Here is a 24,519-nt window from a genome sequence, read left to right as displayed (position 1 = left end):
GTTAAACACTATTTCTAAGCATTTATTTCAAGACTTAGCTGTGGTTTATAGCTCATAAGCATCCTGCCCCACATTTCTTAGAGAATGTAGTGGAGAAGAACTTGAACCATTGGTGCTATTAGGTGGCAAGTGGAGCAGAATTCTTGTCAGTCCTCATTGCTGAGTGTTCCTCTAATGGCTCTCATGGTAGCTGTATTTGTGGTGGAAAGAAATACTTTTCATTTGTTTGAAATACCTTTCTTGGGTAGAATTGCTTCATTCTTGTTAGCCAGATCCTCTGAGGAACTTGCACAGGTACAAGAAAATTGCTAATTTAATTAAACAACTTCACCTTCAAAATGCATGGCCAGCGTATCTTCAGATGTCAAAAAAGCTGCTGGCTGATACTCACAAGGATTACCTAAACAGAAATTACTTGCACTGTTATGCCATCTCTCCTTTCCCTGCTGCTTTAATTCTGGGTTGTGTTCACCTTTTGTGCTGTTTGACTGGTAGACTGGGTTGTAACTTTCCAGGAGGGTACTGGACTGCTTACAACTTGTAGAGCATCTAAAGTACTTGCTATGGACAAGTGACATACCTATGGCCTTTGGAACTTGCCACAGTGCAAATAACAATGAAAAACTAATCAGTGGACTGAGGTGGTGGGAAGGTTTAGTATGCAGTTTTACGAATTCAGTTGTGAAACTAAGAGTCAGAAGGAAAAACATCAGGAAAGGCAAATGAAGGGTATTGTGAAGTTTGAGTACTTAATCCTGGACACATAGGATTGCATTTGCAAATTCGTTCCCCACATACACTATTATTCTTCTATAAACTGGTCAATTCGCTAAATAGGTTTTCCATAAGAAGAAGATACCTTTCTGTGGAAAAATAACACATAAAATACCCGATTCTGAGTTGTTCCAAATGTGGGCTTCAGAAGTTAAGAATAAGGAAATTATTAAAGTATGATTTTGTAAAGTATTCGTCAAGTATGCTTTTCCCCCAAGGATTAACACATAGTTCTTTGCTAAGCACTCCAATTAATCAAGAAAAGAAAAGATTAAACATTATCTGCCATATTGTGTTGTCATCAGGGTCTTTTTACTGAACGAAATTTTTGTATAGTTACGTACGATAAGATTTTTAGGCTAAACGAGTATTTTACTGGAATGGTTTGCCTTTATACGTGAAACCATATTGTCTTCGAGGAAAAGGGTCTCCTCATTTGAACAAAGAAGTATAGCCTTTTTTTTTTCATGTTGTCCACTTCCTTTGTCCATTACAAAACTTGTAAATTTATATGAGGCCTTCAGGAATTAAATGTTTACATAATAAAACTAAAAGTATTCCTGTCAAAGACCTTGAAATGCAAAGTTGAGTTTAGTGGGGTTGCTCACTGTATACATGTGTGAATTACAATTAAGTGTTGACTTTAGTTTAGCTGAAGTATTTCAACACTGAAGAAGCTGAAGCACAAGAGAATGTGAAGATAATGGTTGTCAATATCACCTACCTTAAGTATTCACATTTTACTTCTTACTTTCTAGAAACATTCTCAAGTAATTAAAGTTTTTAGGTTTGTGGGGAGGTTGTACAAAAGAAGAGGTTGGCTTCTTGACAACTGTTCACAAGAACTTTACAGTTTTCCTAAATTGAAAATTCTTCTTTGAATAATTTATGAAATTATTTGGAAACTATTTTCAGATATGGCATATCTGGACTTTGAGTGGCATTTGTTAGTTCTAATTGGAGCCTTGTTCATATAGTTCCATTCAAGCTTGTGTACACCAGTTAAGTTAAAAAAAAAAACCCTACTATTGCTCTGACCAGATATCTATAATGAGTCTCAGAATACATCGCTGTGCTGAACTTTCTTTGAACATATTTACTAGAAAATTCCTGGAAGGGAAAGGAATATAAACTTCATATAACCACAGGAATAGCGAATGGCAAAAGTAGTCTCTTAAAATCTGTATTCTCAGGATTTGGCGTGGGTTGTGCTTCCAGTATGAAAAAACTGTGTGACATCCTTCTCGTACTTCTGCATCCAGTTGATGCCAAACAACACAAATTTGTGGGACATGAAAAAGAAAACCCTTGGGGGGGGGGGGTGGGGGTTAATTAATGTTGCTTCTGTATGGATTAGTTGTTTTATTCAGTTGAGTTCTTCTGTGCCTAATTTGCATGGATGTGATTTATTCTCAGTTTTTGAATAATGTAGTACGGTTCTTTGTTTCATTTGAAGGGGTAGAGGACCACTGAAGAACACATCTGATGTAATTAATGCAGCAAAAATGATTTCAGAGTCAGGATCAAGGATGGATGTCCTAGCACGGCTGATTGCCAATCAGGTAGGTTATTTACGCAGCAGTGCATTAAACTTTGTCACAGATTAATCCATCCACAGAACCTCTAGCACCTAAGAAGGTCACTTACAAAAGTGCTTGTGACATTTTAGACCTACCTCAGATTTTCCTTTTCTTCTCAATTTCTGAAGCAATGGATAGATAGATCCTGTCTTAATTGTCTGTGTCAATTCTCTTCTTCATACATATCCATGTGTCTGTTCATATACACTTAAAAACACACATAAATATATGTGTACATGTATCACGTGCATATGTACATACATTTATCTACATATGTATTTGAACATATGTGTATATTTGTGAGTTCCTTTAAGCTATGAATGCAACATTTTACATGTATAGTATAGTCCATTCTTGACTTCCCTGGGTAAATTATGCAGAAACAACTTGAGTTGTTTCAGGTGAGTCAGCTTAGGTGTGGGAACACAAGGGTGTTGCATTGGCTTAGAGTTCTGCTGAGCAGGCTTACTGTTTTGGGCAGGTGCTAGGTCTCAGCACTGTGCTTAGTAAGATTACTGACTTTCTTCCTCTGTCTTTGCAATTATTTGTTTTCTACCCTAATCTCTATACATGGATAATTACAGAACCTGTGCTTTTGCTGTACCTAGGTAATCTTCTATCTCTGCCCCCCAACACTGGCTGTTTCTTTCGAGTATTGATGTCAAATGGTTTTCCATGTAACTACCCTTCTGGATAGTCTGAGTTTTGGCCTCTGCATAGCTGTAGTCTCGAGGTGATTTTTTTTAGCATTTAAAAGAAATATGTATCATCATCAAATGCAAAGTGTTAGAGCTATAAGGTCCACTTTATTTCCGTTGGATCTTTAAAACATCCAGTCGCTCAAAAAACTCCACCAAAATACCCAAACCAGGATCTACATAGATCAATAAGCATGCTCATTTTCTGGGCTAAGACGACTGCATAGTAGCTTAGTAAATGAATACACCAAAAGCAACTTGTCACATGCAGCAGCCCTCTTTACTAAGTAGGGTTGGTTGTTTTAGGGGCAGACAGTGCCAATAGAAGAGTGTAGTGAAATGTCAGTGTGCAAGTATCAAATCTAAAGCATTCCTAGTCTTTGTGACTGCCTTTTAGGTCCAGGGTAGCATGGTATAGTCGCTGTCTTCCACACCCTCACATTCTCTCTCTCTTCCCCTCACTTTTGATTTTCATACACAACGCTTGCTTTTCTAGTATCTGTGAAGCAGCAACAATCTATTAGTGTTTTCTGTCATATTCCTCTCTGAATTCCAGGTAACAAGACAAAGAATTTCTGGTTTTGATCTATATATACAGTTGTGATCTGATTTGTGGCAAAACTAGGTAAAATGTCTTGAGTCCCCATTTGTGATCTTGACAAATATTCTTCCAGCACATCTCTCTTTTCAAGAGCATTGCAGCATGGCTCCTTTCAAGATTTTTTCAATTACAAATTAAAATTCAAAACCGTCACTGATCTATTGCAGAAAACAATGTGGTATCAAAGCCACAGATGAGTAAGCATCATCATCTCTTGCTTGTTTTAGAATAGGGAATCCAGTCTCAATGAAATATTTATTTCCTAAAATTTTCCTTTTTCTGTATTATTACAGTGAGTCCAGACTAGAAACATGAACAAATCAGTGTGAGGAAAAAGTAGCCATGAATCATTAGTGCTAATAATTCGTGTGTACCCTCATAGCTGCTGTGATGTCATTCAAGTTATTGTAACCCTTTTACTGAATTCACTCAAATTATTTCTATTTGTCCTAGCTCAGAGCTTGCACACAGTTGATACCCTTGAACCACCTGACCCCTGGTATTTATTCCTTGTGCTATCTAGTATGCATCTGAAATACACTAGTTAGAGGTGTATTTTAGATGTAATTTCTTATTACAAGCACAAGAAGCAAATAGGCATATACAGTTGTTTTGTTTTTTTTTTAAAAAAGATGAACCAAAGCAGCCCTTCCAGTACCTCTGTGGTGAACACAACTACAGTCATTGCTAGCCATGTGTCAAACTTAGTAAAAAAGAGAATCTTGCCTTTACTCCTCCTATTACAAAGAGGCTTAATATGATCTTCTCGTTCCTCAGATGGCTAGAAATCTTTTAACTTCTGTAACCTTTTTGCCCATGCCATGTCATCTTTTAACTTACAAAGCTCTTTTCTCACTGCGTTTTTTTAATCTGCAAGGTGTTTGTAAAGACCAGTAATTCCTTTTCTCAGCTGTTATTTTGCCAAATTTCCTATGCCTGGCTCTCTTGGGGTCCTAAAATAAAATAAACTTTACATTCCTCTGGGCTACCGAATAGCTGTTCGCTGAATTTGGTCCAAACTGTAGGAATGCTGCAAGAATTTGGTGCACAGACTGGAACGTGAATTCTGATGAGGTTTTATGAGTCCCTTTCTCAGCAGCATTAATACTTTTTAGTGGAATATGTCACCTGTTGCCTTTGAGTAACATCTAAATTATGTGGAATTTTTATTCCATGTAAAAATGGATTTGTATGATTTGCTTCAAAAGTGAAAATAGATAGCTCTACATTGTACCAATTTTCAAGTAACTGTTACAAGATACAAGTCCTTGCATTCTTCCTGCGCGTACTTTTCTTATCACTGTTTCACTTCTTGCTATTGAGCTTAGGCTGTCCTGTAAGTATTTGTTACCACTTCTGAAACTGTCCTTTAATTAGGCCACATCACTTCATAGTTGTTCCACGATTCAACAATATTACTCTGCCTTTGTAGTTAACAGGACGACAGTAATGTATGATAGCATTTTCAGTATTCAAAGCTACATGCAAGAAAGAAAAGCCAAAACCTTGCTCTATTTCCTCCATCTAGCTTCAGACCTGAGCAAGAACCCCAAAGACGCAATCACTGCGTGATGAAGAATCACTGTCATATCTCTTTGACCTTTTCCTGTTTATAAAACATTTTCAAATGAATGATTTTGGTTCACACTCCATGTAATTTTAGAGAATCATAATTGAGAACTGTGGAATGACATAATTCATACAGTTTTTCTTTTAGGAGGGAAAAAAAACCACAAACCACCTTGAAACTGTATTAGCAGTATTTTATAACTTGTCAGCCACAGCAGCACCTCTCTGATACACTGTTCTTCATTTCAGATTTTTATAAACCCCTCTTCCTGCGTTTGAAGGAAAGGGAACACAGTATGGTATAATTAGCAGAATTCAGTTGTATTTGAGTCCATACAGCACTTTTAAGATGACTCAGAGTTAACAACTGTGAAAATAATTACAGTACTGCATCAACATAAAACTAGGCAAATTAATCACAAGTACATTGATAATAAATTTAGTTTAAAATAAGATTGTTTCAAATTCATTGTCAAATTTGTGACCTGAAAGCCATAAGATGATTAAGGCAGTTAGTACATCCTGGTTTTAAGGCTGTGTGCTGTAGATTAAGATCTTTATTAAAAGCCTCCTCAGTATTCCAGTTGTTTTGCACCAGGAGATGCTGGTCCGCTATGATCCCAGTAAGACAGGCACTCAGACTCTCTGAGATGTCATTTAAAATGCTGTTTGTCAGAGCTAACACTGTAAGGAAAGAATAGCGTAGATAATCTTACATCCCTTTCAGTGGTGGGAACCCCAGGTGGTGTAGCACCGAATGGCCCTTGGAGCCATCCACAGCATGCTGGGCAGACCCTCTCTGTAGAAGAGATTCCCCCATTTTGGTCATTTGAGCTGTTACGGGATTCTCTTACAATGAAACAACTCCATTTATCATTTCCACTGTCAAACAGGATGTTGACACGAGAACTCCTTTCTGCAGTCCTAGATAAAGGCAAGGATATGCCGGTGTCCCAATCACCACTACCAAGTGGGAGCTGCCCGCAAGCTCCTCTGCTGCCGTACATTAGCTAGGTGTATGCTGCGGACGAGGGATTTGTGCACCACAGCACAGCCCAGGCCTGGCCCTACTCAGGTTAACTGCTGTGTGGGTCACTAACTTCTCCATGTGCAGTGGTTTCTCGGTTAGGATCAATACAAGGCAATAAAAAGTTAACTACTTTCAAATTCTGCAAGTGTAGGGATCAGTATGAAACATGTCTTGCTACAGAACCAGGTAGTCTCCTGACTTAGAAGCTGATTTCATGTACTTCAAAAAAGTTTCCCTGAAAGTAAAACTAAACAGGCATCCTTTAAAATGATTAGCTAGTGAATATGATGCAAGCAGATGTGCTGAAAAGATCTTCCAATTACAGGATCATCTTACCTACAAGCTTACAGGTAATAAACAGTTGCAATAAATTATTATACATTTGTATTTATAGTAGTGGATCTGTGTGTGATTATACAGAGTATTACTCACCATGAAGACAGATTGAGATTCTAGAGAAATGCTACCAGCTTTGTTAGCAAAGGGATGGAATCAACGTAAAGCAAGAACAGTATTGTTTACAGTCAGAATTTCCTCCACAATTGTTTGTCTTGGTCTTTTGTGCCACTGCTGTACCAGTGGCTTTTTCACTTGGATTGTGAATGTTGGTTTCACTGCATAATTTATCAGATGACCTGGAGGCTTCTGGATATTACTTCTGTTGGGTAAAACACCACTGCATCATTTGGATGCAAGTCAGTTCTGATCCTGTTCTTAATGGAAGGCTCTTAACACCTCACTACCTTCAATATATATGGGAAAGAACCTCTCATACTTTGCCAGGTTCTCCAGTTAAGAATGTGAGACATTAAACTGGTAACCATCAATTGCCTGTGGGATGATTAAACTCAGAAGTTATTAATTGTCCTTCGGTTGCAGCCTAGTGCTTGGTTTCACTAGTGAGCAAGTGTTGCTTGCACCAGATTCTTCTGAGCCATATATAGAGGATTCCTTATGGAATATCCGCTCTACAGAGTACATTTCTTTCTAACATCTGTTCATGGTTGATTGGGATATGCTATAGGGCATGAGGCTTTAATTTTTTTGTAGTACTTTATCCTGCTTAAAGTAGTGTAGAGTGTTATCTCTGCCCCTGTAAATGCCTCTTCTTTGCATTGTGTTGGTCCCTGCCTTGATCTTGGAAAATTTTATGGGTGAAGTACATAAAAATGAGCACACTTGGTTGGACCACAGGTTCATTGAGGCCAATACCCTGTTGCTGACAGTAGTGAATATATACAGAACTCGGTGAGATAATGGCATGTGTTTCATGATACTTGACAATATGGTCTCCCAACCTCCAGCAGCCATTCAAGAATTTACCTAACCAAACGTATTTTTGATACATTGATACATTAAATAGTCCTTGATGTTTTTCATTGATTTGTCCAGTAACTTTTTTAACCCATGTAAGCTTTTAGTATAATCATTCTGCAACAAAGATTTCTGCAACTTAACAACATAGTGTTAAGAACCATCTCCTTTTGGTTTGAACTCATGCTAGTAACTTTTAATGACCTCTTGGGTTTTTATTGGAGGAAAGAATACCTGTCTTCATAAAAATCTTTGTTGTCCTTTTCCTGTTGTCTTATGTGCCTTGTAGGAGGCAAGGGAGGGGAGAGATGCACCATATCTATCGACACTGGGTAGTAAAGTTGTGGGTATACCAGAGAGTCGTACAGTTGCATAATCACATTTCAGAAGTCTTTTCCTAATAATGCCTAGCATTTGCTTTTTTTGAATGCTACTGAGCACTGAACCAGTGTTTTCATAGAACTGTTTTAACTTCAAGGTTTTGTTCTTGAGTGGCAATTTCCCAGTCTTTGATGCATATCACCTTTAGCATTCCTAAAATTTTACACATTTCTTCTCAAATGGTATATGAGGAAAATAGTAAATGTGACTGGCCTGCCAATATGTAAAAGAGTACTATATAATAAGGTTAAATTATTCTTGTCTCTGAAGTTCTGTAATTGACATTGTCACTATTTGAAGTGGATGAGACACTACATCGACACCCTATCTGCCCATCTCTTGAATTTTTCCAGTGGTGGAAAAATGTAAATCACAGTGTATTTAAGAAAAGCAAAAATGGAGGAGCAAGCGTCTTGTTCCAGGAAATACACCCTGTCTTGGTATAATTAATTCTGATGTTTAAAGGAATTAGTTGTATTTGACTGGAAGGACAATTTTTTTATTAATTAAAATTAAATAAACAATGAGTATTCCAGTTTTCTAAACAGCCAGTGAGATACCAGGATGTAAATACTGATTTGTGCAGTTCTTAAAGCAGTGTTGAGTAAGCAAGAAACAAAGACGTATTTTAGTATAGTTTTCCATAATACACTAACACTTTGAAAACATCACACATAAGAAAAAGAGGATGTCAAGAAACTCCTCTATTTCTCTCCTAAACTATGTCAAAGTATAGAAAACATTTTCGTAACGGATCTGGCAGAACACAAGGTAAAGACTGACATTTAATTCATATAAATTAATTTAAAATTGTTCACGTTAATCTTCCTTACTCATTGTTATTGTTTCCTAAGTCTAAAACATGGACTTGTTTGCTTAACCAAACATACTGCATAGTCATGAAGAGTAGAATTGTCACACCCCCATTTTAAACAAGTATCAAGTTTCTTCAGCAAAGCTAGTAGTTTAGGCAAAGCATTTCATGAGTTAAGTAGAATCTGTGCTTTTTCTGACTTCTGGCAGGTTTTGGATTTAAATCTGTTGACCACAATTCCGTAAGACCAAAAGTTTAAATAACTATACAAAATCAGAGATGACTGCTGCAACTGCAGTTGGTGGGAATGTTATTGTTTCTTTACAGTGACCATATTATAATGTAAGTACAGCACACAGGCTAAAAACACATCTGAAAAACTGTAGGGATCTATTTCTTACTTATGCTGACTTTTTACAGCTGTGGTAGCACAATAGGGACTCACCGTTCACCTCAAGATTCCTTTATACTGCCAAAGCAATGAAAAGCAGCTTTAGAACAAATGCATACCAGGCCTTAGGTGTCTAGCCTGGTACTCACAGAGCGGCATTTCCCCTCCAAGTACTCCAAGTATTTTGGGAGTTCACAGAAGTGAGGGTAGAAGGATGCTATTTTTTATAAAAAAAACTGCGTTGTTAAAAGTATTGAAATTGGTGAGTTTTCTGTAAGACATTCTTATTTTCCTGTTCCCACTGATACAGAAGATCTGCTGATCAAGTTGAATAAACTCTGAATGGAACACAAAAAAACATAGATCATATTATACGATAAAGAATAATTTCATATAAACATTAAGATTGCTCTGCATTTATGCTTGTATTTGCCCACATAAGTATCACTGTTAATGTAGGTATCTGCTTAAAAAGAAATCATAACCTCTTAGGAATAGAAGGGAAAGTAATTATTCCATACATTAAAGAATTTGTTTAGAAATACTGCTAAGGCAAGCACAGCAGTGTTAAATAAAAAGTGAATATGAGGAAGTTTAGGTTTATTCTGAGCTCCTCCAATTATTTTGTTAAAAAGCTTCACAAGAGGAATGAACTGTGCAACCTGATATAGCTGTAGTAAAAAGCAAGGCTACACTTGCATACAATTTGAATACTCCTCAGTGAAGTATTAACCTGATGTCTGAGACAATATTTTGAATCTGCAATTGCTGAAATGCATTATTAACTGTTCTTTTCTTAATCTTCAGTGTCCAGACCAATCATGCAAACAGGATTTGTTGGCTTACCTAGAACAGATCAAGCTGTACTCCCATCAGCTCAAAATCTGCAGTCAAGTTAAAGCAGAAATTCAGAATCTAGGTGGAGAGCTCATCATGTCTGCTGTAAGTAGAAAAATGGTATAAATTACTCCGTTAATCAAATTAAGTCTTAAATCTGAGTTGTGCTTTCCTGTGCTTGAGAGGTGTTCCCGTGTAGTCCTGAATCTCTTGTTTTATTCCCCACTGGTTTTTACACTCACTTAACACAGAGAATCTGAGACAGTGAAGTGTAAGACTGGTGGCTTAAAAGAAATAGCAATCCCTTGCGTTTGTTTTTTATTTATTTTAAATTCTCAAAATATATTATTCCTTCCTGTTATTCTGGGGTGATTTGGTTTTAAGAACTGTAACGTATTTTAAGATAGTGGGTCATTTATTTAACATATTTGGAGTATGCGTGTGTGTACACAAAAAGAAATCCCCAGAGATGTACTTCAGTTCAGAAGGAAATGATGAAGGATTATTCTACATCTCTACAGAAACAAAGACAATTAAGAGCAAGGTGACTTGATTCTTGAGTAGATTTCTTCATTTTGCATTAATTTAAGAGTCATTAGCTCAATTACAGCTAAGTATCATTAGCCATGGAAAAGATACCGTTGTTTATGATTTTGTGGAACTTTTATGCACTTCTCAGCACTAATCTGATCATGGGCATTCATATAATGCCTTCACCTTCACAATTTTTTTGATTGTTAGTGTTGTTACCTGTAGCATATGGGATTATGATTTCAAGACATAAAATCTGCTAAATGGTACAAAAAACAGGTAACAAAAGCTTCCCACCCTACATTCTTACCATTTACATACTTTCCTCTTTATGATAACTTCACATTCACATAGTCAGGAATATATGTATCACTAAAACTATTAGTACATTTTATATGGTTTATAAACTAATGCAAAATGAAGCCTCTATTGCTGATGTAAGATTTGAAACACTTAATTTGTAGGATATTTTTGTTGGCTATTTAAATGATAAATCAGAGACTGTATTTAAATCTCTGGAACCTACAGGCAAGTGATTTTGAATTGAATGTATACTTTCTGAGGCAAATACTTCTTTTCACTTGGGTTGTAAATGAATCAACTTTACCTTCATTATCTGTTTGTTCTTTCTTTTTACAAGCAGTTCCATGAGCAGTGTGGTTAATAAAGCCAAAAGTCATTGTTTCATGCCTTTTGTGATTGTCCTTTGCTATCCTTGCTCTCTCCTTGCCCCATGTTGTCTTTAACCTACCCCCCAATGGTTGCACACAGCAGAAATCCACATATCCCTCTGTGCTTAGAGGCCTTGTTTCAGTACTTCATTCTCCCACTCACCTGCACATAAACTGTTTACATCATTCTTAGAGTATTAGTGCTTTTTACCGCAACTTCTGTGCTTCTGATGTGCTCCCCCGATCCTGATAGATAGATAGATAGAGCGAACACTGAATCTGCCGTAAACCTGCCCCAAAGTCCACTACAGCTGTGCCGCAAGCAGCTGGCCACCCACTTCAGAGCCAGCAAAAATTGGGCTGTCTCTGTCTTTTCCTCTCGGGGACCTCTCACTTGGGACTCTTTTTTCCTCTATACAGTCTCTGATTTTGTGATCTGGTAGAGATTCATTATTTGTCTTTGGCATTCTTGTGGCTCTGTGAAATTTTGAAATCCGAGGTTAGTTAACTAGCAAGTTAAAAGTTACTGGAGGATTGACAAATGAACAAATGCACAACACAAATAGATAAACCTGATTTGCTTACAAAACTATTTAAAAGATATCGCTTCTTGCACATCACAATGTGTATCTGATTTGAAGTGTCCACTACTTTGGCAAACTTGGATTCACATGGATCCTCGACCTGCAAAAATCTGCATACCACCTGATGAATACAATCTGTAATTTTCCTGGTCCTGTTTCCATTAGTGACTGCAACTGATTGGTGGACTTGCTGCAAGAAATTTTGGAAGCCTAGTTTGGTTCTTGCTCTTTTGTTTCTCCTGCTGTAATGATATTCACGTTGTTTTCTTTACCATTTTATTGTGCCACTCCTCTGTCAACAGTGGGAAGTACATAATCCTGGTGCAAAAATTTTAATTCTAAAAATGAAAACCCAAACTCAACTTCATTCATAATCCCAGACAGATGACTATAGATCTTAATCCTATTTCAAGGAAGGAGGATGAGGACATATATTGTGTGCATCCAGAAACTCCAGTTCAGGAAAGCAGTTACTTGTTCAAATAAATGCTTAACTCAGCCCCAGTTCAATAAACACACTTAAACAGGTGCTTAGCTTGGAGTCAGTGGAAATTAAGAACATGCTTAGAGTTCTGGACAGTTTTGGAAGTGTTTGTGACGGAGTTGAGGTCAGACACTGTAAATTCTGGTTGTTACTCTGTTAAAGCAATCTTGGAAAATGCTCCATCAGTGACTGTATTTTTTCTTAAATACGGGTGATACAGTTAGGCCTATAAAAGAGAGAAAAACTGCCAGCCAATGCTCCAAGAGATCTGCGCTCTCAACCAAAGCCTTTAAAGTCAGTGTAGACATACCCGTTTGGTATTGGTGGTTATAAAAGTTTTTTATAAAATTAAAAAAAAAAGTCTCACTGGTCTAAATCTCTGTTATTAGGAAGGGGAGGGCATTCATGATTGACTGTGCTCAACTGTCCCTTTTCAATTAAAATTGTGGTTATGTGAAAATGCAACTACAACATTCTGTGATGGCTTTCCTTATAAGGCTTGTCCTAATCTATATGTAAATGAACTATTTGTGTTTGACTTGCTTCAATTTTAGGAGAATATGGGAATTAAAAATACTTTGTATGGATAAAGTGATAAGCAGAGAGGGAGAGAAATTCAGTACTGATACAACATGGCTGATGATTGAATTGCTTTTTTTAAAAGCTGGAGCAAATTCTGGCTTTGAAAGTCCATGTGGGGGCTTAAGAATTTGGTCATGTAGGTTAGTGGCCTTGGCAAAAGTGACAAAACAAAAAGTTCTCCATAGGAGAGCACAGAGGTTATCTCCCCTGCCACACACACTCACATGCAGACATACACAAGATCTGGGAGCATAGTAAGGAGAAAACTCTATAGAAAATATGTGGACAGAACATCTGTGCCCTGATTATCTGTCAAGTGTCTGCTCAGGCAGCTGAATTTCACTCTTTTAGCCAAAAGGGTTTTTTTATGGTTTATGCAACACTGCTAAATCTTCAGATTTTGTTCACATGAAATCAATAGCAAAGTTCTTTTTTCAAGGAGTCGGAACTGTAGCTGGAACAGGACTATATTCTCCCCAGTCCTGATCTTCTCTCATTTATCTATTTATGCTAATAAAGAATGAGAACCAGAAAAAGAGACATCAGGCATGATTAAGAAAAAAAGAGCACATGCCTATGCAGATAGTAAAGTTTTCATTAGGTATTAAGTAAGAAACCCCATGACTCTCAGAGTATCTGAAACTGTATCCATCCTCTGGATAGTGAAGATCTGCAACAGGAAAAAGTGTATTAGAAAGGGCATAATTAGAAAGGAAATAATTGTACTTGCAGGTTGCTCCATTTTTTGCTTTCACTGTTTCGCTGTGATTTCTCTCTTCTGTACCCATGTATATACATGTCTGCTCAAGATTGAACTACCTGATTCATGGTTATCCCTCAGCTGTCTGCGCCTCGCAATTCCCTGTCTCCCTCACGAGCTGTTATAGGTGTATGCAAACAGAAGAGCTGAGGAGGAAAGCCTCTCTCCTGTGAGAAATTACAGATTTCCACATTCAGATGGCTAGTATCAACTGCCACACTGGCAAGTCAACTTTGCTGTAGAAAGTGAGAATGATGGAGCAAAAGCTGGTGACAGACCATAAATCCACACACAAAAGCACTGTTGTACAGATATAAGATGGCACTTACATCCACCCCACACTTCCCTTTCTCTAACAATAAGAACTGTGCACAAGGATCTCAGATTTAAATTGGCCTTAAGAAATTTTAAAATTTTTTCTCCTCATAAGAAGAGTAGCAGTTCATGAAAAAAATCCTCTATTGAAGCCTAAAGACCAAGTCAGAGGAAAGAACAGAGGGATAAAGAGCAGAGGATATAGTCTTACTCTATCATGTATTTGTAGATCTGTAAAAGAAAGAACAGCCTTCTTGAAATAGAGCTAAGTCACAACATCTGTCTTAGCAGTATCCTCTTCTGGATGAAGCTATGGAGGAGAAAGTAAAGTAGACATAAAATGGCATTACAGATTAACCTTGTATACTACTATGTAACAGTGGTCAGCAATGCCATGGTATAAGAGCACCTGTATCTCTGTCGACAGGAAAACGGATTCTCATCTACAGAAGCACTGTACCTAAGGAGGTGCTGGTGACTGCCAGCATAGTGCAGTTCAGGACTGACTTACTCCCATGACAACAAAGAGCATTATGCATATGAAAAAGTCTGTTGTAATCCACAAACACAGCTCACAGTCATCCATTCTGTATATGACATTATCTTCTTCAGTTGTTTTTCATCTGTGGTCCCTGTGCCCTTGTCCTTGTCTTCCCTCTAACACTCCTCTGACAGCCTCCCCTGGAATGTTTCTTCCTCAATACCCCTGCCATATCATTAGTGTGGGTTAAACAGGCCATTTTGCCTGGGGCAGTTGGCATGCTTCCGGGAGTATCCAGCTGATGGTCCTCCTACCTGCTCTCCTCAATTAGTGGCTTTTTGACTTCAGGCCATATAATCTTGTAGTCTCTTATTGCAGTTAGGTGGACACCTGCCTTTCTCACTGCCCTTCCTGAGCTCCAGTACCTTCACTCCAGCCAGTGGCGCAGCAATGCTCAGAGCCCCAGTTATAGCGGTTGTAAAGGGCCATGAACAGAAACAGAGAGGGAGAGGTGTGACTCATTGGCTTCTAATTCTTCATTCACTGTGGGTTTGTTTTTTTTAATTCATGAAAAATTTCCTTGATGAGTATTTAGTCTTTCATGCTCCCATAAAATACTTAAAATTTTTAAATAACGCAGCTAGCATTGCCAGTTTGTAAGCTGCACAAGTAAAAATGGTGAGGATTCAGTAAATCTTCACTAGGTGTGATTAAACAGGAAATGGACAATAAATTTGTGCCTCTTCAGGCACAATATAGTGGGGTAACATTTGCAGTACGCAGATTGACTGTAATTGCATTCATTTATGTAGATAATCCGATAATTCATTTACAAGTACTGCACAATGATAGGCTTGCACATTGCCAGCTTGCTTTTTTCCCCAACAGTGGCTTTAAATAAAGAGAATTTGTATCGCAGGGCAGAAAATTAACATATCCTATATGCAAGCATCGTGCGCTCTGACTTCTGCCAGGCAGTTCTGTTTTGTGCTATTAGTAGTCATTATCTTCTTGTATTTCATTTCATATTGGCAAGGGAGACAAAGCTTTTTGGCCTTAAAAAAAAGAAACAGAAATCTGGAAGAGAGAGTTCTCAGAATTTGATAAAAAGCATAGAAAAGATCTCCCAGGTTAGCCAGCCTTACCTGTGCATTGGAGGCCGTTTCACTCTATTTTTCCTGCAAATGTCTCATTTGATTTGCTTTGATTCTTCCTGTTGGTATCTCAAGAACTAGACTTAAACAGTGAGGTAAGTTCACTTTTGTGCCAAATGTTGGTGCTTTACTACTTCTAACTTCATGCTTCAAGGCAAGATTTAAACATCTGTTGCACTTACCGAGTTACCGACGACTTCCCACGCCAGTTAAATCTAAAGTTGCCTGCACAATATTGCTAAGACTGTGTTTCAGCTGTGAAGGCTATACTGCAGGTAAAAACACATGGAATCAAAGCTATAAGCTAGCATGTTGAAGAATACAAGGTAGGGTGTCTGTAGCTGCCACCAGGCTTTTGGCTGACACAGTCCCAATCCTCAGATGACCATACCCCAGGAAAATCATGTCTCAGCCAGCATGCAAGTACTGTGGCAGCCGGCAAGCTGCTCAACACCTTTGTTGCAGTTGGGAGGTTTTCGGTTCCTGCTAGAGAGGAGCCACACAGCAAGAGCTGGCATTTTGCTGAACTCTTTTAAGAGCTGCTGCTGTGGCAGGGGAGGAGATAGGGAGCAGTGCATTTCAGTTCCTTTTAGGATTTCTGTTTGGGTTTGCTTTTTCCACCTAAAAGAGAAGGGAAGGTGGGCAGAATGGCTTCCTAGCTGCAGCTCCTGTAGGACTGGACTGAAGAATGGGAACAAAGGGCTAAGCAGCAAGTTGGCAATCATATTGAAATATTGGCCACTGTCACAGCCCACTTGATTTATTATAGGTAGACAGTTTGTGCCACTGACTTCAGTACCGCTGTCCTGCTTTTACTGCTGTGCGACCTTCAGTGAAAAAATTTCTCTTTTGCCTTGCTTTCAGTCCATAGCTGCTGTTCTGACAAAGCTGATGCCTGCGTGTGCCACAGGCACAGCTACAGCTCCTTGTTCAGACAGTTTGTTTCACTTGCTGGTATTTCTTCATGTTGGAAGGCTACTTGTAGGGCCTTATACTATGCATAAAATGACTTCTTATATTGGTATTTGATTCTGAAAATACTAAACCGCTAATTTTCTACAAGTTGACATTAACCCCTAAGAGCTGGTATATTATTTTAAAATTTTCTTTTACTGAGAGTTGACAGAGATGTTTCACTGTTGTTTGTTTTTTTTTAATGCAATAACGCTACATCTTTCAGTGCTCCTCTAGTGTATGCCAGTAGGTGTGTGTATATAGAACTCCTGCCCTTTGGAAGCAAAACGAGGCATGTTTTTTCCTGTTAATTTCTTACAGACAGCTCTGTTGGTATTGCTTTCTAAACTGCATCTACCAGGAAAAACTAATTTAAAGCAGTAAGAAGTATTACTGGTAATGTACACTACAAGACACTCACCTTTTCCTAATAATAATTACTTTGCTAATTAGTAAAATCAGGATGTATTTTATAGTTCTTAGCCTCAGCGCATGCAAAAGATTATTGCAACAAGCGCTCTGTTTCTTCACAAACTAAAGCAGCTGATGGAACAGCAAGGAAAGGATTTGTATTAAACCATCATTCTCTTTTTCTCAAGGACCTGTTTTTTATAAAATAGTTTCTTTTTCTTAAAACCTTCCTGCAAGTGAAAGCAGCAGTACTTGGGAGGGACTGAACTAACCGCCTGTCTAAGCATATGTTCCATTATGGTGTTTCAGGGAAACGGTTTTACAGTACTTATGTAAGTTGTTTATCATTTCACTTGGACGCAGGGCCTGGTCTAATTATAGGACTTAATTTCAGGTCTTTGAATCCTATACAGCCTGAGGCAGATCCTGGTAATGGTTAGTTATTTAGTTCATTAGATTCCATTTCCCCACCTGAAAAATAGGTAAAATGCAGAACAAACCCCAAATACCCTTGAGGTGTATAATGTAATTACTAGATAGACAGTCAGAGATAGATAACCAACAGAATAGCCACATTTTTAGGAAAACTCAGCTCATTGAAAAGAAACACCCCCAGATTACTTGCCCAAATGGTAAAGCAGATTTCCTGAGGCCAGTTCTACAAATTGGGATGAAATCTCTCCGATATCCCACAGGGAGGAGAGCATGGCAAAGCAGAGGTGAGCAAAACGCTGAGGGAACAGTTTTCAGTAATGGGAAAAAAGAATTGCAATGGCACATCTCCCTTTGGCTTATTTTATATATAACCTGTACTGGGATTGAATCCATGACAGGTTTTATGGATCATCTGGCAATTATATGAAGAAACATGGTAGTTAATGAAGTGCTTCCAACTCTTGAACATTTTCCTGTGCTTTCTTGAACACCCATCTTCTGGTCTCACTGTTACACTAAGATCTCCATTTTCATTAAATGAAATTGTTGGTGGAGAAGAAACTGCAGAAATGTAAACAACATCCTTGGCTCAGAAAACAAGGCAAGTAACTAGTGATAAAATCCTGGCCCAGGCCAAGGAAAAACTCCAGTGTCTTCAACAGTCAGGATTTCACTCTTATAACAATTTACCTGTTTGGATTGTTCTGCTACTTCTAATCTTAAGGGATTAAATCACTTTATTTTATATAGCAACCTTAGTGAAAGAACCCTAAAATAATTCACAACAGCAAATTGTTACACATAGTAAAAAAGTGGGGAAAAAAATGAAAAGCACAATGTGATTAAGTATTCCTTACCTTAAATGCAGCACTACTTAGAAACTCACTACTCTTCATAGAAACGCAGAATTCATCTTATTTTCAGAAGTAGTTGTCAAAGAAATAAAAATTCAGTCTTAGTCTTTCGGTATACCGTAACAAAGGAAATTTGCTTCTAGGAATGTATTTAAACCTAGCGGTTCAATTGAGATAAATTTTTAATACCTGACCTTGTTTCCAAAAGAATTTTAAGTTCAGACTTCAAACACTGATTAAAGAACCGTGTGTTTGATATTCAGTTCTTTAGTTTTCATCTGTACGAAAAATGAAAGTCTGGTTGAACTGTAAATAGGACTTGGGAGATTGTAAACAGCCAATTGATAAATCTGCGCTCAAATAGTAAAACCGCAGTTCCCTGCAAAAAAATCTATGCTCACAGCAGACCAGTCAAGAGTATCACAACTGGGGTTCTAGCATACTGGCACGTTATGTATCAAGAAGTGTTTTGTGAGTATTGTTTTGTGTAGTCTCTTGTACAGCTTTATTCCAGAGGGCTGTTGTCTGCTACTTCTTTATGTCAGACAGACAGTGTCTGCAGATCTATGCAAAGAATGTGAGCGGGAGAGTGACTTCACGTGCTTTGAGAATAAGGAAATTCTGTATTTGATTAACTGCTACAGAAACAACTCATACTGACACATGACAAGGCAAGCATTCGTAGTACACTGAACAGAAAATACTTTGACAGAGAAAGAGTTTCTTCAAATTCTAACTTAGAATTATCTTAATCATTTTAAATAGTAAGCAAAAATAACAGACCGTATCAGTTATTACATTGTTAAACTCCTTATAATAATGGATTGCTACTACTGCCAAGACATTTGGTTATTTTACAAAAATGTGAAAAATACAATGCATGTAAACAAATTGAAAATGAAGTTTCAAAATTCATTTTTTTCTGAACTCCCTTCAGCTTTGTTATTCAACGGAGAGATTGCTTACTTGCACACAGGACTCATTACAGAACAGGAATGGAAGTGCTGGAGACAAGAGAGTCGATTTGAGCATAAGTGCTGCCAGTCTGGTTTTTGGTGGAGGAGGGATTTGGGTGATTGTTTTTTAATTACTGTCTTCAGGTCTCTATCTTCTGTGTTTCACCACAATGTGAAGTTAGAGTGGTTACAGAATCATTCTGTATTCCTTTTGCAACGGAAACAAAGTACTAATGCTCATAGGACAGATGACCTATTTAAACGAGGAAAGGTATGGCAAGGGATGCTTTTCCTGAATCCTTTAATGAATTACTGTCTTGACTGATGCAGTCAGACCTGTGAAATGTGGAGCCTGGAACGTTATGTCTCCATGGAAAGTGCCAAAAGAGGAAAAGTGGGAGTCAAGCAAAAATAAACAGCTTTTAGTTTGGGGTTGGTTGGTTTGTTTTGCCAGTGAATCTTTATGTACCACTTGCTACACACTGAAGAGTTTGCAGCTACATCTCTCTAAATGAAATGAACTTAAATGCTCAATGAATATTTTACCAATCTTTCATTTATGCCAAGTTTCATTTCATCAGTTTTCCTAGATATAAGACCTTGAAGAGCCTGCTGAATATCTGAGATAAAAGCATCCAAGTGAAGCAGTCCTTAAGTACATTAGATTTATAGAAGAACAATAGATTTACACCAAACTCTGTAATGTTACTGGCATCGAAGTATAAAAAGAGCTGCTCTCTGGAGACAAAAGATTAAATGTGTGGCCTGATTCTTACCATCTGTAAGATGTCCAAAAACATCTTCTAAAAGCTTCTCCAAAATTTTGAATGCAGTTAAGAAACACGCCCCCCCACCCTCAATAACCACATTTTCTGTATAGAAGCAAGACTAGCGTGAGATGCACCCAGAAAACTGAGGGGGAACGTGAACACTAAGGCACTGCAAATAACACGAGTAGCCTAAAGGGCAGCATTACGTCTCCCTGTATTTCATTGCCTATGCAGAGATGCCAAGAGCAAAGTAAAACTAATGGTGATTGCTGCCTGTCCTGACATACACCACCCACCCCCACCACCGCCCCCGCCACTATGGTACCTGTAGCAAAACCCCTAATTTAAAGAGCCTTAGTAGTAGACAGATCATCTGCTATTCAGCAGGGAGGCACACAGCCAGCTCTTTTTTATTTATTTATATTTTTTTTAGGTATCTTCTGCAAGCCTGTCGTTTGTATCTCGGGGCATCTTTTGTAGAGCTTAAATAATACGGCAGACGTTCGGTTCCTCTGGCATGGGAAGGGGGCAGTGGTATTCAGCCACTTCAGTTTGGTACAGGTGTACAATAGGGTTTATAATTCCGTCTTCAGATTTTTAGCATTTAAAATGCCAGAGTTGATAGGTGTCCCCTCCCCAGAGCTCATGTCAAACTATGAGGCTAACAAGCCACATACTGGTTTGTAATTGCAAACCATCTCATCAAAATTAGAGACCCATGAAGTTTATTTTATTATTTGTTTATAGTAGATATATAGATTATAGTTTAAGAAATAAAAATGCAGTTTTCTTGATCACGGTGGTGTGGTGAAGGAGCTGTGGACTGGTCCACAGCCACAGCCTTTTTGTGAAAGGAGCTACAACTAACCGTTACGTTTCCCAGGAGCGGAAAGGCAAGTTATAATGGTCTCCTAAAAGGATTCCACTTCATTATCCGTATTTCACAGTATAAACTAGAGTCACAATAAAAACTAGATGAAGTTTTGGACAACCTTTATCCTGCCTGGATGCTGCTACCGATTTCTTCTAGAAGCTTATTCCCTTCCATGTGAACAGATTTTTATTTTTTTTTCCTCCCCACTCCTGGAGCAGCAGTCACTAGACCTGCCACTGACAGCCCAGCCCAGCTTGCTGCCCAGCCTGCCATCCTCCTAGTGTGGCTCTAACTCCAGGCAACTTTAAAAAAGTGGAAAGGAAGGATTACAGCCAACTTCAGGGAAAAAAACCCCTGCCCCTTAGCCCATACACCTGCCACAGAACCAAAACTATCTTCTCTTTTACCCCCTCTGGCACACAGCAGCTTCATAGTGGTGTTAATACACAACCAGTGCTAGAAAAGTGAGTGTGTATGATGCCACCAGTATTGACCATTGAGGAGGGTGTGTGTACGTGTGAACATTATTCAAAGCTCTTAAGAAGCTGTGAGGATCATGGTGATGTCAGCTGTTCCAGAAAACAACAGATAATTAAAATTTTGTGTGTCTACGTGTGTCTGTGTATAATTAACCCTCTGGTTAGCATGAAAGAAGACAGGTCATGGGAAACTTTGGTCTTTCTCTCCTCAGTCCTTCTAACCAAGTAATATATATTGGGACGCTGAGTATTCAGCAGTTTGAAATCTGGACAGGATGTCAGTTCATTTGCCAGCGAGTTAATGCTACAACACTAGTCGGCCTCCCTAGGAAAAGGGATATGCTGGGACTGACGAGGTATCGGGGTGTAATGACAAGGCCTCTGAGCAGAACACCTTACTGATAGCCTGGAGGTTTATAAAATGTTTGGTTTAAAAGCAGCATTGGAAATACGCTTTAGGCTTGGAGGTCACCACATGCTTTGAATTTCATGTCAAATTGTATCACAAAAACTATGTTGTACCGCTTAACCTAGCAGAGTGCCTCGGCAGCCTGCTGCCCTAAAGTTCAGTTTATAAATCACAGGCCCAAATTCCTTGCTGCAGCAAGGAATGAACTTTAGAGGCCTTTACTTCTAGAGGGAAATTTTACACTTTTTCTTGGAATGTAGAGATAATTTTAGTTTGCTATCACAAGTATGTGTGCGTTCAACCAGGCCTCTAAGTATTTTAACCTGGGGGAGGGGGTTAGAATTAGTAAGGGGTTTTTGGCACTTCCGGAGAGAAGCAGTAGACGTGATGTTAACTGGAAGGTTTTTCTGCCAGTTCAGAGGCATTTCCATATTGCAACTAAATCCAGCCCACTGGCTGCATTTTTATTATTGCCTTACTTGCATTTGTGTGTGTGTGTATCAAATGTGCACAATCAACTTGAAGACAGACAGTAACACTCCTCACCTGATCTTCATTTGACCTGGCAAAGGGGAGAAGACCTTGAACCTTTCCTAATGACTCAGTTTGCAAATCTGCATGTTGCGAAAGACTGCGCAGTGAGGCTGCATGACAAAGTGCGAGATCATTCTCCTACTAAAACCGATGGCCCTTTTAGAGAACTGACTTCATTGCTTTTACAGAAGACAAGTGTTTCAACAAAGAGGATGTTTAAAGTTGAAATGTAGTCTCTCCAGTTACATGGAGTAATTCTACTATTTTTACATTCAAACCATAGTGGGCTTTCCTAGTGTTGACATATATGCAAGTGACAAATATTGCTGAACAATGTGCTTGGAGCATGGGAGCGTGTGCATGCGCACGCACACACATACTTTCTAGAAAGTAGACTGTCTTGTCCTAAAAGCGATATTATTCTCATCCTGGCACACTGATGTAAATTCGGCTTTTAACACTCCTCTTCCCTGTTGCGGGAGGACGTCATAAGGCAGCAGGCGGCCCAGGTAGAATTTATTTATCTAAATAATACTTACAACAAAAAGTACTTTAAATAAATAGTAAGTATTAAATACCAAATAATATTTAAATAATAAATATGTAAAATAGGGCTTTCTTGAAGGTATTCAGACTGGAGATTCCTTTCCAAATTGAAATTGTCAGCCTTGTAATTAATTAGGAGTGTGGTGTCATATCTCAAGAGAAGAAGCTACTCATTTAGGTCACTGAGGTGATTTATGCCCAATATTTGTCCCTAGCCGTTCTTTGGTGCACTATGACCACAGCAAAGGTCCCTGAAGTTACCCTGAATAATAATAATACCTGAAGGCAGCCTTTATTTCAAGCAAATAAATCCAAAAGAAATCTAATGGTACAAAAAGCAGTATGCTCAAAATGAAATATGGCATCACTCAGCTGTTAACCAACCCTGTCAAAAAGAAGTTTCCCATATGACCAAAAAAAATAATCATAAACATTTCACCTAAAGTGGTATAATTTTTTTCCTGTTTGACTGCACTGGATGTGTGGTGATACCTTCTGAAGTGCCTGGGGTGGCATACAATGCCTAACACTACCCACAGCTGTAGCAAACGTACACAGAGCAATTCTCTGCTCTTGGATTTTAAGACCACAAGTCGTGGAAGGACACCTTCCCCTCCTCACCCCCCCCCCAGCCACTAGGTCCTTCCCTTTTGTGTGTTTGTTGTCCCTATTACTTCTGAAAGGATGAGCCCGAGCCTTATCAGTCTGTGTTTTGAGAGAACACGAGAAATGAAGAAAAAAATCACGCTTTTTCTCATTTCCAAGGGCTGAAGTAATACTGATGGCCAATTACAGGCATCACTTCTTTTGCCAGTGTTGGCCTCCTGTCAAATACCTGCGCTTGTTCTTGCCTTTGTCAAGCCACAGCCTCTAAGATCATAGCTCTCCCCATCAGAGTAGTAACTCTGTTCTGCAAACAGTCTGCTTGAAATCTCTTTCTGGAGCACATCATTGGACCACATTGGTGCCTACAGTTTGAGATTAAGATTCACTGGGGAGGGTTAACACAGAATAAAATTCCTCTACTCAACACAGATCATAGGATCATTTTTGCCATTTGCACAGTGCAACTAGCCTCTAGCTAGGCTGCCGAAGTCCTTGGGGCTGAGGAGGTGACTAAGCCAGTGAAGCGTCCCCAGCGCTCTCTGCTTTCAGCCCACAGACACTGTGCAGCCCACAGGCCTCCAAGGTATGAAGGGAGCAGTGCAATCAGTGAGTTTGCTGTCATTTTTGTTCCAGTTAGTTAGCAGATTTTCAGTTAGTTCCTAGTTCCTATTTCCATGTGTATTGATGGAAAAATGCCTTTGCTTTAATGCTTGTATGCCTACGTAGTATGCTGAAGATGGGAGTAGGCGATAGGGATTAGTTTGTTACACAGTCTGCCTTTGGTTGGCACTCCTTAAGCAGTTTGAGAGGCCACACGGTCACTGCAATTTCTGTGTGCTATCCCACTCTTAATTACCCTTAAAAACCTTAGCCACTGAGACTAGGTTCAGCAGCTCTGACAAAGCCAGCTACTTCACGGTATCCCAGCGTTGCTCAGAAGCAGGTGTGGGAGCCTGGAATGCGACAGGAGCAGCTGGAGACTTTGCCTAGTGCTGATGATACAAAGGAAGTAACAGGTCACATTTCCATAGCTCTTCTTCAAGTTGGTTTCATTACCCATCAGTAGTAATTGCAATGAGACGCGCAGACAAGTATCACGAATTCACATTTAAAAAAAAAACCCAACAAACATTATCTACC

The 24,519-nt window shown here is 38.7% G+C and overlaps 1 protein-coding gene and 2 long non-coding RNA genes across 7 annotated transcripts in view; 1 reads left to right on the top strand and 2 right to left on the bottom strand.

The window, feature by feature from the left end:
• CTNNA3 (catenin alpha 3) overlaps positions 1 to 24,519 on the top strand; it is a 531,540-nt gene that overhangs the window by 504,431 nt on the left and 2,590 nt on the right. For all 3 annotated transcript variants that reach the window (XM_069795730.1, XM_069795731.1, XM_069795729.1), the window contains 2 exons: positions 2,231 to 2,336; positions 9,960 to 10,094. In XM_069795730.1, coding sequence (XP_069651831.1) covers positions 2,231 to 2,336; positions 9,960 to 10,094 — 241 coding nt within the window. The remainder of the gene's footprint in view (positions 1 to 2,230; positions 2,337 to 9,959; positions 10,095 to 24,519) is intronic.
• On the bottom strand, positions 9,354 to 15,072 carry LOC138687662 (uncharacterized). 3 transcript variants are annotated; one of them, XR_011326776.1, is made up of 4 exons: positions 14,712 to 15,072; positions 11,777 to 14,226; positions 9,999 to 11,668; positions 9,354 to 9,490 (listed from the first exon to the last, which is right to left on the bottom strand). It is a non-coding gene; the product is annotated as an uncharacterized lncRNA (long non-coding RNA). The 3 variants fall into 3 exon arrangements; XR_011326777.1 differs by having other exon boundaries at positions 13,568 to 14,226; XR_011326775.1 differs by having other exon boundaries at positions 9,999 to 14,226.
• LOC138687663 (uncharacterized) overlaps positions 24,248 to 24,519 on the bottom strand; it is a 48,782-nt gene continuing 48,510 nt past the window's right edge. The window contains exon 4 of the long non-coding RNA XR_011326778.1: positions 24,248 to 24,371. This is a non-coding gene — a long non-coding RNA (uncharacterized lncRNA). The remainder of the gene's footprint in view (positions 24,372 to 24,519) is intronic.

This window comes from Haliaeetus albicilla, chromosome 11 (assembly GCF_947461875.1).
Source record: "Haliaeetus albicilla chromosome 11, bHalAlb1.1, whole genome shotgun sequence".
NCBI classification, from domain to species: Eukaryota; Metazoa; Chordata; class Aves; order Accipitriformes; family Accipitridae; genus Haliaeetus; species Haliaeetus albicilla.
Note: the sequence above shows the minus strand (reverse complement) of the source record. Positions and strands in the feature narration are given on the sequence as shown.